The 13,548-nt window shown below is 35.7% G+C and overlaps 1 protein-coding gene across 1 annotated transcript in view; it reads right to left on the bottom strand.

Annotated features, from left to right (window-relative positions):
• Nucleotides 1-13,548, bottom strand: part of SLC2A13 (solute carrier family 2 member 13) — a 432,223-nt gene that overhangs the window by 85,326 nt on the left and 333,349 nt on the right. Inside the window, exon 7 of the mRNA XM_029204950.1 lies at nt 4,525-4,650. Within this exon, the coding sequence (XP_029060783.1) occupies nt 4,525-4,650 (126 nt within the window). The remainder of the gene's footprint in view (nt 1-4,524; nt 4,651-13,548) is intronic.

Raw genomic sequence — 13,548 nt, forward strand, 5'->3', positions numbered from 1 at the left:
CAAGCTTGTTATTAAGTTTTCCAAATTCTCTAACCTCTGCTATTTTTTGTCTTCTTGGTTGAGCATTTATCTAATTTTTTCCACTCCTTTATTTCTATAATATGCTTGAAAAGAATGAAGTTCTATATGTGTTAGGTTCATTATTTAACTCTTACAGCAAGCTTGTTATTAAGTTTTCCAAATTCTCTAACCTCTGCTATTTTTTGTCTTCATGATTGAGCACTTATCTAATTTTTTCCACTCCTTTATTTTCAATCTTTCAATGACTGTCTCTTGTAAACTGCACATAACTGCATTAAAAAAATCTAGTGCGAGGAACTTTGTCTTTAATAGGTATGTTTAATTGAGTTATTTTCACTTTAATAACAGGTACATTTACATGTAACTAATTTTGCTGGGTTTTTTTTTGGTGGTGGTTTCTCTTAACCATGTTTTTTTCCTGTAATCTTCCCCTTTTCCTGTCTTTATTAGTTTGATTCATTCTCTTTTTTCTCTCTGTACTAGTATATATCTTTAAGAGATTATACTTATATTTTTAACACCTATATTTAACAAGTTGCAAACTAATTATAATCTCCATTTCCTTCTGAAAACAAACCAAAGAATATAGAGGGTTTTTTTTTCCCCCAAAGTTCCCATACCACATTCTATGTTATTTATCTAGAAGTTTAGCTTTCCAAGTTTTTTTTTTTTACAAAATTTACTTAAGTATAACATTTGTTATATATGTATATATATGTGTATATATATACACACACACACACATACATACCCATATACCGCACAAATCATAAGTGTGCAGCTTTCAGTATAATCGAAGAAATTATACTATTTCCTTTTTTTCTTTTAAACATATTAAAGTCTCTTAAAATTTTTGGTTTTTTTTGGTAATACAAGTTTCTTTAGGTATTCATTCTTCCATCTGTCACACTTGGTGGCTTTCTTTTCTTCATAAATTGATGTAGTTTTAAATTTTTGACTATCTCATATTTGCTTTCCATGGAAGTCTCATGTGTCCTGGATTCTGACAATTGCATGTTTCTTTCTGAGTTAGCTCTACAGATGTCTCCAGTTTGGGACCCACTTTTTCACTCTTCATGTTTCTCCTATGGTTCCCCCTTCACAAAGGCAGTGTGAAATTATAAGCCATATTTCCCCACAGTAAATGCTCCTGGTTTTGCTTTCTCATGTGTGACGCTATTTCTATTCAAGGTCCCAAGTGGGCCACAGAGAATTTAGCAGCTTGCCTAGCCCAGGCCAACAGTTTTTCTTGTCTCTGTCTCAGAGCCTAGGTAGCCCATCATAGCTCCAGAGTCAAGACCTGCACCTTTGTCTTCTCAGCACCTAAAACACTAGCTTCTCACCCTTTAGGCTGGCTTCTGTTCTGATATTCCCATGGGCTGCTGGGTTTCCACATGGGCTCACTGCTCTCATTCTCATTGGTGGCACGTGGGCATTTCTCTCAAGTTCAGCTGTGAATTAAACCTGTATTTGCCTGTGTGTGGGATGCATGTAGGAGGTACCGAGGATGATGGACAGGAGGAGGTTTTCTATCAGCTAAGTATACTGTATTTTCTAGAAGTATGTTAAATGATTTTAACACGGATTTTCCTTCTTAAAAGTTTTAATTGTAAAGTACGCATTACATAAAATTTACCATTTTAATTAACCATTTTAAATTTTAATCATTTTTTATTGTAAAGTTCAGTAGTGTTAAAGCATATTCACCTTAGTGTGCAAGCAACCTCCAAAACTCATTCCATTTCCAAAACTGAAACTCTATACCCATTAAACAAACTCCCTATTTCCTTCTTGCCCCTGCCTATGGCAACCACCATTCTTCTTCCTGTCTCTATAAACCTGACTACTCTAGGTACCTCATATTAGTGGAGTCATACGGTATTTGTTCATTTCACTTATCATCATGTCTTCAAGGTTCATTCATGTTGTAGTAGCCAGAATTTCTTTCCTTTAAATATGAATAATATATCATTGTTTGTATATAGAGTTTGTTTATCCATTCATCCGTCAAATAACACTCGAGTTGCTTCCATCTTTTAGCTATTGTGAATAATGCTGCTATGAACATGGGTATTCAAATATAACTTTAAGACCTTGCTTTCAATTCTTTTGGACATATACCCAGAAATGGAATTGTTAAATGATATATAATTCTGTCTTAAAATACTGTTTTCCAGACTGGTTGCACCATTTTACATTCCTATCCACAGTGCATACAGTTTCTAATTTTTCCATATGCTTCACAACAATTGTTGTTTTGTTTTTGTTGTTGTTTTTTATCCTAAGGGGTCTGAGGTAATATCTCATTATAGTTTTGACTTGCATTTCCCTAATGATTAGTGATGCTGAACAGTTTTTCATGTGCTTGGTCATTTTTATATCTCTTTTGAGAACTAAATGATTAAAAAAACCTTTTGATTGAAATATAACTACATAGATATAGAAAAGCATGCTGATTGACTTAAAGTTTTGTTTCCAACTAATTATAGTTGATTATATGGACAAATGGTTTTCATTATGTTGAGATAATTCAGAGTGCATCAAAATCAGCATACTATCCCCATCATGAATGGTATTATCATTTTACCTGGTGTCTTCTCAGGAAACAGCTACGATTAGAGATCTCAGTTTCTGTCTATGAATTGCCTCAATACTTGACCCTAAAACATCTAGAAATAGTATATCTCAAATATGAATCCAAGGTAATGGTAGATTTTACCCTGAAAATTCCATCCAAGGTAACTGCATAAAACCTGTCAACCAACTAATAAACAAAAATATAGTGAATGCTATTTTACCTACAAATGGAAAATCTGTTGTAGGAATTTTTCATGGTTAACATATCCTGCATTTTTTGCTTTCTTTCTAGAACAGATTGAGGCAAGCCACCACAGTGGCCAAGCTAGGAGGAGGGTTGTTGCTCAGCACAGAGAAGAGTGAGAAAATCTGTTTTTTTTTTCGGGGGGGACGGGCAGTAAAGAATTTGAGGTTATTCTAAGAATAGTCCACAAACATGAAAGTTCTTTGTATATTTTGTTTAGTTCTTTGTATTTTTCCTACTTGGGTATTATCTGTTTTCACTTTTCTCTAGTAGTGCGTGTAACCAAGGAATAATGGTACAAAAATATAAATAAAATCTAAGAATAAGTTGAAATAAAAGAAGTAATACACATTTCTATTAAAAAGTTGTACAATTTGTTATTTGCAAAAAGAACAAGACTCTTATTTTGAGACCTCTGACCTCTAGACCTTCTACTGAGGAAGAGAGAAACATCTAATTTTAGCATCCCCTTACCATCAGTAGACATTTCTCTTAAGTTTGTAAATTAATTCTATGAAATACAGGAAACTACATACACAGATTTCTTAATGTTCATAATTCTTGACTGGTAACTTTCAGGTTTTTTCTATTGAAAAAAATCATAAGGATTAAAGCTGTAAACTATTACATCTAAAAATATTTAATCAATTAACTTCCTAATAAAGCTTGACTGATGAAAAGTATGTGCTGGGTGTTTTAAAAGAAGCTCTTTCATGTTTTCATTTTAAGTAATAATTGCATTTCTTTTACATATTTCTTTTTAATCAGTGTATTTAAAATGTGGTCTGGATTTTCACTCAACTACCATATAATTTATTTCTACTTCTTTGGAGTAATTCCCTAATAAAATGATTAATGACAACAGCATAATGATTAATAATGATATATTATACTTCACGGCTCCTAGGAGATACAAGCACTTTATTACAGATTTCATTGCCTTCATCAGTATTAGGAGACAGAATGAGAGGATACTATTCTTTTTATGAGAATTTAAAACATAAAAGAGGTTAAAGCCATGTCAAATAATACTTACATGTTTTTGTGTCCATGAATATGAATATTAGTTCATATTTGTTCTATACTAATATTTCTTTTATGTGCCTACTATAAACCAATGTGATCTGTCAAAAAGAGAAAGGTTTATACTTTCTCATACTTGCCTATAATTACCAACTTTATCCTTATTTTGTTTAATTTCTCTGACTTCCAGGAATGTACTAAAAGAATAAAAGAATTTAAAGTGATAATAATTCATTTTGACTTGACAATTTTCTGTCTTTCACTTAAGTTTGGGAGTTTGGAAATTATTAGTATAATTTAAAAATACCCAGCAGGAGAAACTGCCTTGGCAATATTTAGAAATACCTGCCTCAAGATCCAAAGCCCTGTAGCTTATTAGGACAACGCTGGGTCTGAAATTTGGATTTCCTGAAGTCTAGAATAGAGTTTATATTCTAAGTTTGTGAAACATACAGTTGCAATGTTGTCTACCCACACTCATCAGAATATGCTGCAAAGTAATGTAGTTATAAAGACCAGTTTCAAAGATTCTTTAAAAGAAGACCAATTTAAAAGAAGTAGAGTCATTGACTGTAAGTGCAGTCATTCTGTAAGTTTAAAAATAAGACTCATTTTGAAATTTTATTGTATATTCTTATGGTATATACTGAGCTACATACCTGCCCCAGGCTGCCTCGTTTGTAGATGCTTTATTAACTGGAACACAGGAGGAGTCACTGACGGCTGATTTATTCATCTTATAGCAGAAACCGCAGTCTGGATCCAACATACATTCATTACAGTAACTGTAAAATGAAAGGAGTTGTAGTCATGTTCAGAGACAACTGCTGCTCAGTCAGTACACAATATGTGCTCCCCTGCACTTTCCACTTTACTCTGCAGTAAGCTTGGGGCCATGGCACTTGTTTTGGCCATGGCAAATGACATGTGCTGAGGCAGGTGAGAGCTGGCTGGTCTCTTCCATCCCTCCCTCCTCTGGTTGCAGCAACTTTGGAAACTACTTTGAGATAGAGGATTGGATGTGCAATATTGGATGTAGAAGAACCCCTGTCTATCTACAGCAAATATACTTTTGTTTTCCTAAGCCACTGAGATTTGTTACTGGAGCATGGACTGGTCCATCTTGAACCAGCTGCCTGGTTCCAAACTGTACCAAACCATTTATTTCTCTTAAATGTCTCCATCATGTACCATATCTTCTAAAAAATGGGATTTTCCCCTAATATATATCATGAAATAGAAAATTCAAAGAATGAAAAAAATTATATCTAGAGAAAAAAGTTAAAAAATAAAAATGCCACCACCCAAATAATGGTCACTGTTAACATCTTGTTGGACATCTGTATTTTTAATAAATATATATTGAAAATCAACTATGTTGTATGCTTAATTAAAAGAAGCTGTAATCTTTCAAAATTGTATAATTTTTTTTATTTTTTAGGCTGCACCATGTGGCATGTGGGATCTCAGTTCCCCGACCAGGGATCAAACCCAGGACCCTGCATTGGGGGCACAGAGTCTTAACCACTGGACCACCAGGGAAGTCCCTAAAATTTTTTTTTAAAGAGAAAAGAAAAAAAAAGTTGGTGTAGGGAAAAAGGCTAACATTTCTCTAAGTTAATTACATCCACTGATTGGATTACAGAACCATAACCAATTAATCATTGCTCATCTAACAGCAGTATCCTAAATGCAGGAAAATTTTAAAGAGGCAAAATCCTTTAGAGGGCAGGGTTTTCCAACATAAGCCTACAGCGTTCTTGTAGAATGAGTTTTCTCACTGTCATACTATTTGCCAGACAAACCTGGAGCACTTTATACATAGCAGGCACACACAAGGTATGGAGACCCTAAGATGAATAAGCTAAATTCCCTGCTCCTTGATAGGTAAAAGGCAACGATGAGAAATAGCTACACCAGTAAATAATGGTAATATGATAGAAAACAGTAAAGAACTACTCTAAGGACAGAGGCCTGATTATTCGCCTGTAAGAGTGGGGGATAATTTCAGAGACGATATTTGAACTGGATCATAAGAGAAATTTACCCAGCAAAGAGGTACAGAGAAGGGCATTTCAGAGAACTGCTTGTTCTTGGGTTGGCCAAAAAGTTCATTCGGGTTTTCCCATAACATCTCACAGAAAAAACCTGAACGAACTCCATACATAATTAAAGAACAGTCAATACAGACTTATTAATATCTACTGTGTACAAGTAATTACACAGTGGGGTGTGGGAGAGAAGCAGGGTAAGAATTACCACAAGTTAGCCAAAGAAGACATGAATCCTCAAAACCAAAGTACTTCTTTGATACATTTAGCTAAATGGAAAAAAACTGGCGTTGTTTAAACATTAGATTATTGCCATTTCAGCCTCTGTCTGTAAACCTTTCCTTTGCAAATAGTCTATTTTTAATGAGACTTCAACCTTATTCTAAAAGCAAAAAAAGAGGTCTTTCAAAGACTACCGAAAGATCAATACACTTTAGAAAGGTGATACAGTATTGTGAATCTAAAATTTCCCACACTTGTGATAAGCAAAATAAAACAATAGAAGGAATAAGAAGTACTCCGAGCTTCTGGCTTTGAGAACTAGACTAGGCTAATTTGGAAAGGAAGATCATTCCTACTAGTATTTTGTTGGTTTATTTATTTGTTTGTTTTTTTATTCTGCCCATATGAGGTAGAATTAACAACTTTGATTGTTTCAATGGCTTTAAATGATACTTATTTGGGAAATGTCAATTCATCCATTTATAGAGAAATTACTTTCTACTTAATTTCTCAAAAAATACTTATTTCCTATAAAAGGCCAAAAAACTTAATGATTAAGGCTAATAGTTACCAAGAACCTACTGTATGTGCATGTCAGACATACAAGGTGTTACCCATAATGCTCCGCCTCTCTATCACCATTCAAGCATCCAACTCTGACCACAACCTTCCATTCTTCCAGCTTTCTTCCTAAATGATCCCTGCTCTGTCATGATCACTCATTCAACAAATACAAATATTTTACACTTACTCTGTGCCAGGCACTATTCCAGGGGCTGGGACTCATTAGCAAACAAAACAGTTTCTCTGCCCTCATGAAGCCGATTTGTATATTAGACCTCCTGGTGACCTCCAGTTAAGTGATCTATTTGCTCCCTATTCCTTAGCTTTTTCCTTTCTTTAGTTCTGTCCTTAACTAGCTTATTGACCATGACCCATCATTTCAACATCTTAAATTTCCCTGCCTATTTATCTTCTCATTTCACCCATCTAGCTATATATGAACACAAACATTTGCCTTTTCTGTGCCTTCACCCACCTACCCAAATGCAGTTGAAGGAATTACACAACACGGCAGATCAGTAGTTCCTCTGTAACACACTACTACCAGCCTCAAAAAGATCCTCAACAGCCTGAAATTCTCAATAGTTTTCTCTAGTCAACTCTATAGGAGGACTATTTTAACCATTCTACACAAAAACTATTGCTCAAATCTCCAATGCTCCATTTCCCTTTACTCTCTGCAAATGACCTCAACTTCAGCTTTACAGAGAAAACAGATGAAAGCGGTAAAGATGGGAAATTTATAATCTTATAGCAAACATTTAAACCATTCTACTTTTCTATGCTCCAGTTACGAAGAGAAGCCATTCTTCTCAGCTAAGGTCAACTTCTCTATCTGGGCTTTCATCCCATTCCATCTCCTCAGGCCATCTCAGACCTGATTATTGCTCCTTCTTTCTCTTAAGATAAAAGATTAGATTTTTGATTGTGATATTTTCCTCCTTTTAATGTAGGCATTTATAGCTATAAATTTCCCCCTAAGCACTGCTTTAATTGCATCCCATATTTGGTGTGTTATGTCTTCATTTTCATTCATCTCAAAGTATTTTGTCATTTCCCTTGTGATTTCTTCTTTGATCCATTAGCAATTGAGGAGTGCATTATTTAATTTTCATATACTTGTGAATTTCCCAGATTTCTTTGTTAGTGATTTGTGATTTCTAATTTCACTCCACTGTGATCAGAGAACATACACTGTATTATTTCAATCCTTTTAAAATTTACCAAGGCTCGTTTTGTGGCCGAGCATATGATCTGTCCTGGAGAATGTTCCTTGTACATTTATGAAGAATGTGTTATTCTGTTGTTGTTGGGTGAAGTGTTCTCTAGATGTCTGTTAGATCTAGATGGTTTATATTCAATATACTAATCTTAAAGCATATTGGCCCCTTGGTTTCTAACAGCCTTCACCTCCACTTAACTTCCTCCACATCCTGGTAATTGTCATTATCTTGAAGAGGGGTCAACAAACTATAGCCCTTGAGACAAATACAGACCACACCCCGTTTTTGTAAATAAAGTTTTACTGAAACATAGCCATGCCCATTTGTTTACTTATCTATGAATACCTTCAACTTCAAGGGCAGAGTTGAGAAGTCTAACAGAATCCATATGGCTTGCAAAGCCACAGACATTTACTATCTTACCCTTTACAGGAAGTCGGCTGATCCCTGATCTTAATCACATACACAGATTTCTTATTCCTTTCCTTCAAGATCTCTTACTTCCTTACTCCTAGGATAACTGTTCTGTCTCAGAGATCTTCCACACTCCTTTTTTCCTGATGCTTCACTAACTTCATGGCTTTGCATCCTTCTCTGTCAGACTTTAATTGTAAACGACTTTAAACATTTTCACCAGACCCTCAGTGTTTTTGTATTTAGGTTCTCCTATAAAGTCAACCTATAAACTTTTATGTTTGTTTCTTTCTATGTTTTTACTTTCTACATCTAAGTTGCTCTTTACTGGTGGAGAATTAACATAACCAGGCATATTGGTGAAACGCCACAATCACAGTATTCAACTGCAGCTGGATCCTCACTGCTGGGAGGAAACTTTTACCTGTCCCTAATCAGTGATTTTCCCCATTCCCACAACTGATATCCCACAACTCTCCTACAATCCCAATCCTTATTCCCTCCTACAAATCTTTTTGAAAATGGCCTTGCCTTGCTTCCCAGTGAAAACTGAAGAGATTAGGAATGAGCTTTTTCAGCTTTAAACTCAGACATGAACAAAGATATCTATAGCCACATCTCTCCTCGCCTGTTTTCCTCCAGGATCTGAAAAAGAATTGTTCAAAGGTCATCCTTCTATCAGAGCTTTCAATCTTATTCCCCTTGGTCTTCACTAGGACCAACACTTTGTCCCACTGGTTATTTTCTTCTCTTTATACTTTCAGACCTCTCCTAGAACATACCCCATAGTTTATGTGCAGGCTCTGGCCATCCTCATATTAAAAAAGCATGAAAAACTGTCTTTTGTACTACTTCACACCAGTTCATAGGAGTCAGTCAGTGAAAAGAGGCCAAATATTAAAAAGAGTTCAATTCCCTTGCCATCTCAGGGAGTGGGCCACTGTTGGGAACTGATTGGCCAACTGATCTGGCCTTGGAGCCTCTCAGGCTTCTGGAGGCAAAGTATGATTCCCTACCACTCCCTTATCCTTGATCTGGAATATTTGTTTTTCATAATTTGGACTATTTTATGGCAAAATTCTCCCAAATGTAATATTTCTAACTTCAACTTGACATTTAGAAGATAACACAAAACTTTAAATATCCTGGGGAATCTGCTAATTGACCTTTTACAGAGAGCATGTATCATAACTGTGGCTTTAACAGTGTTGAAAAAAGGAACAACTTCTAGAAGTGGCTATTTTTTATTCATGATTTGCTCTTTAAGGCTTTCTTGAACATGACCTAATAAATTTACATGAGATTTTCTAAATATAAAATTTGAGAATTTAAATATATTTTTACTAAATCAATGCTCATAAGAACATTCTAAGCATAGATTAAAATATTTTTTTGTGAAAAGCAGACTGGTATATTAGGCCCTATTTGTCCCCTCTCACAGTATGACCTGGTGAGTTCTAAATTTTGGACTTCAAGTTTTCCATCCCAGGAGCACATGATCTCTAAGAACCCACCCAGTTGCAAGATTCTACATGAAAGAAAAAGAAATACATATACTCTCACTCTAAATTCACACAAACTTTAATAGTGTAAAACATATTAGGATGCTGTAACATCTCACAAATATTTACTCTTACATACTTATTTCAAGGGCAGAAATTATAAGTGTGACTTACTCTAAGAAATTCTAAAGTTAGAAAGAAACTAATTAAGAAAGCATTTACAAAAGGGCTATGTTTTATCAAAGGAATTGCTGAATTAATTACAAAAAATGGGGATCCCTCTCTTCTGATACGAAGTATTTTAAACTTCAGACAAGTCAGTATATAGTACAGTTGATGGTGATGGCCCTCCTCTCTGTGCACACCTCTACTGTAGAACTTACAATGTTCTTTACTGACTGGTTTGCAAGGACCTGAGGGAAAAGGCCATGTTTACGAACTCTGCAAATGCAGCACCCCACTGTAGGCTAGATACCCAATGCATGTTTATTGAATGAATCAAAGCATGGTAGCTCTATAAATCAAGGCACACTGTAGGTTCTTTAATCTGTTTCTGCCCATTAATAGAAAATAATTTTGAGGGATGGGTAGCTTGGAGTGAATATCTGAGTCATTTTTTGGAATGAAATTAAAAGAAGGTAAAACCTAGTGTCAGATGGTACTTTAAGCTAAGCCCAGTTTTTAAATTGCCAGAGGCTAAAGCTGCCATTTGCAAACATTTAATCCACAACCTAAATGGAAATGGTTAGTAATTTTGATAACTCACTTTCAGAAACACCAGCTGCAAGGGGCCAATTTCCTTGAAGCCCCAAGAAAAGAGCCACACAGAGAGAAGGCTCTCTTTTACATCATAGCCTGCAAAATTTCATAGTAAAAGGATATTATGATATTTAGAGAGAAATTGTGGTAAATAAGTATGCCCAGAATGCATGCTGTTGTTCTTGACTGTGGATACTTTCAATTGGGGAGATTATACAATAGCCAGTGTTCTACTAGGGGTTGAAACTGCTGGGGAAACTAGCAGAGCATACTAGAAACTCTACTAGGAAACTGGAAAATATATAGTCCAGACAATACCTACAATTAGAACCAAACAGTTCTTTTCTTGCTAGTTTCAAGGAAGGAAGGTTTAACTTTTTAATCTCTGACATTTCTTTTTAGAAAGGGAGAAAAATAAGTATTCAGATATTTAGAAAAAAACTGGTTCTAAAATTTTAAAATATTTCCAATTAAAGTAAAAAAGAGTAGAATAAAAGGTGGCTTAGTGTCTAAGGGAGACAAAGGGTGGCGTATTTTCATTCAGTCAATCTTTTACATGTTTCACATGGCACTCAGGGTCTTAACCAAATGTGTCCCCTTCTCTCTCCTGAGAAAATCTTTTAAAAATTGATTTGGGTTAATTTCAAACATTTTAAGTTTCTACTCTGTGAAGTTGAGTGTGAATCTGGCCCTACAGAAAACAGTCCATTTGTTTTTAAGTATGACTCATTAAATCCAATGAGATAGAACATTAAGAACAGTGGTCTTAAAATGCCTGTCTTGGCATGGCCTAAATTAAAAAAAAAATCAGTTGTGGTAAATGCAGGTGTTAGGACAATCCATTGCCACAGGTCCACTTTCATTCTCTGTGGGTAACTGTTCACTCATTCATTTCTTATGCATGAATTTAACATCCTACTTTGTGTAATTATGTCACTGTTTCCCAGACAGCTATTCTAAATTTTCTCTACTCTTTACTATGCCCTCCTTACTCCTAACTGTCCCCACTGCCTTCAAGCAGGCAACCTGGAATCCAGTTTACTCTTACTGGGGGGACAGCTTGCCTTGCTTGTAGCTCTCTGCAGGGCCAGATTTCTACACGAGTTCTGCAAAGAGAACTCCAGGACACCTGCCTTCTTTCTCAGCCAGATTGTAGATGTCAGGGGACTCCCTCTCCCCGTTTGGACTGTGAAAGTAGGGAACTTGTGAGAATTTTTTAAAAAATAAGAAATTCTGGAGGACTTAAGGAAATCGTTGGAAATTAATTTAAAAAGCTAGGGACTATTGGTGCTGATTTTACGAAGTAAGTCATGCCTCACCACTTCATGAAAACTGCCCTAACAGAGATTGCTGGTGATCTTCTCATTGTTAACCCTGGGTGCTTTTCTTTACTAAACTTATCATTCTATGATAAAATTTCCTAAACATTTTCCCTCTTTCCTAAAATTTTCTCATTCTTTGACACCATGCCCTTTATGTTTCTTCCACCTCTCCAGCATCTTTTCTTTCTCCTTGGTTCTGTTCTTGGCAATCTTCTTTCATTACTCTGTATAACTTTTGCTGGGAAACATCAGCCATATACAACCATTATTATTAGTGATACACAGAGACTCCATGACCTGTTTCTCTAGTTTGGTTCTCCTCCCTAAGTGCCAGACCCATATTTCCACCGCTCAATTTTCTGAATGTTCACAAGTACCTTAAAGCTCCATCTTTGATTTTCCCCTCAAAGCTTTCCTACTGCTCTTCTGTGTCTCACAATTTAATAACCTGAGCATGATCTGAGACCACTCACATTTACATAGTTACAACTCCATCAAGTCTGTCTCCAAAGCATGTGTAGTTTCTCTACTCTCCATTCTTACCACTTCTCACCTGGACTTTGACTTGAACTTGCCACCTCTCACCTGAACTCTTCCAATAGTCTTCTACTGAGTCTTCCTGCTTCTAGACTCCTTCCACTTCATCTTCTACATTGTCCTAAACCTAACCTGATCCAAACTCTCTCTTGTTTAAATCTTGCAATAGCTTTCCATTGCCTATAGGATGAAGACCAATCTTATTATGGCATGATCTAGTCCCTTCTTGTCAATCTTTTGTGCTATTTCTCCACAGATGTCACAGGTTGTAGTCATTCCATACAAACTGCAGGATTCAGAATATGACATGTTCTTATGTTTTTCCTCATAATGTTTTCTCTGTCTGGACTATTACTTTCCACCTTTGTTTTCCTACACATTTGCCTCGAGACTCATATTTGGCATCACCTCCTCCGGGAAACTCAGACCCCAGCAGAATTAGATGTATCACTATGTTATCAGAGGAGCACAAAAGTCTATTATTATTACTGTCCATCCCACCATTTCTCTAAGGGTTTGTGATACGTTTGCCTTCCCTTAATGCACTGTGACATTTTCAAGGTAGAGATTTTTGTCTTGTACATCTTTTATTCCTAGTGATTTCCATGTTGCCTGACAGATAAGTGTTCAATAAATACCTGTTTGTATAAATAAAGGGATGAATGAATGTCATTTATATTGACAACAGATTTGGTAGTTCTCCCTGCAGTTCCATTAGAGAAGTTACATCTCATTCACCATATCTTGGTCCATGAGATCATAGGATTGAAGCTTGAAATCAAGCTGTGAATTGTTCCTTACAATTCATGGCTCTCAGGTCTAATCCACATATAATTTGCTGCAACCTTTTGGAACACAGTCATATTTCTCATCAGTTCCACTTAGAAACTAAGGCCGAAAATGCAGTGGATTCCTGAGTTAGAGGCAAAAAGTAATTCATAGCAGGGAGGCTTGCTGATTAAAAGCAAGCACAGGCTCTTGCTCTTTGGTGCTGTTAAATAAGGAAAGTTTAGCTGATTTGTCAGAGTGGGTTTCTTTTTTTAAAAAAAAAAATTTTACTAGTACTTTAGGCTCTAATTTCTAGTCACT

This window comes from Monodon monoceros, unplaced genomic scaffold (assembly GCF_005190385.1).
Source record: "Monodon monoceros isolate NGI ecotype Baffin Bay Population unplaced genomic scaffold, NGI_Narwhal_1 Super_Scaffold_6, whole genome shotgun sequence".
NCBI lineage: Eukaryota > Metazoa > Chordata > Mammalia > Artiodactyla > Monodontidae > Monodon > Monodon monoceros.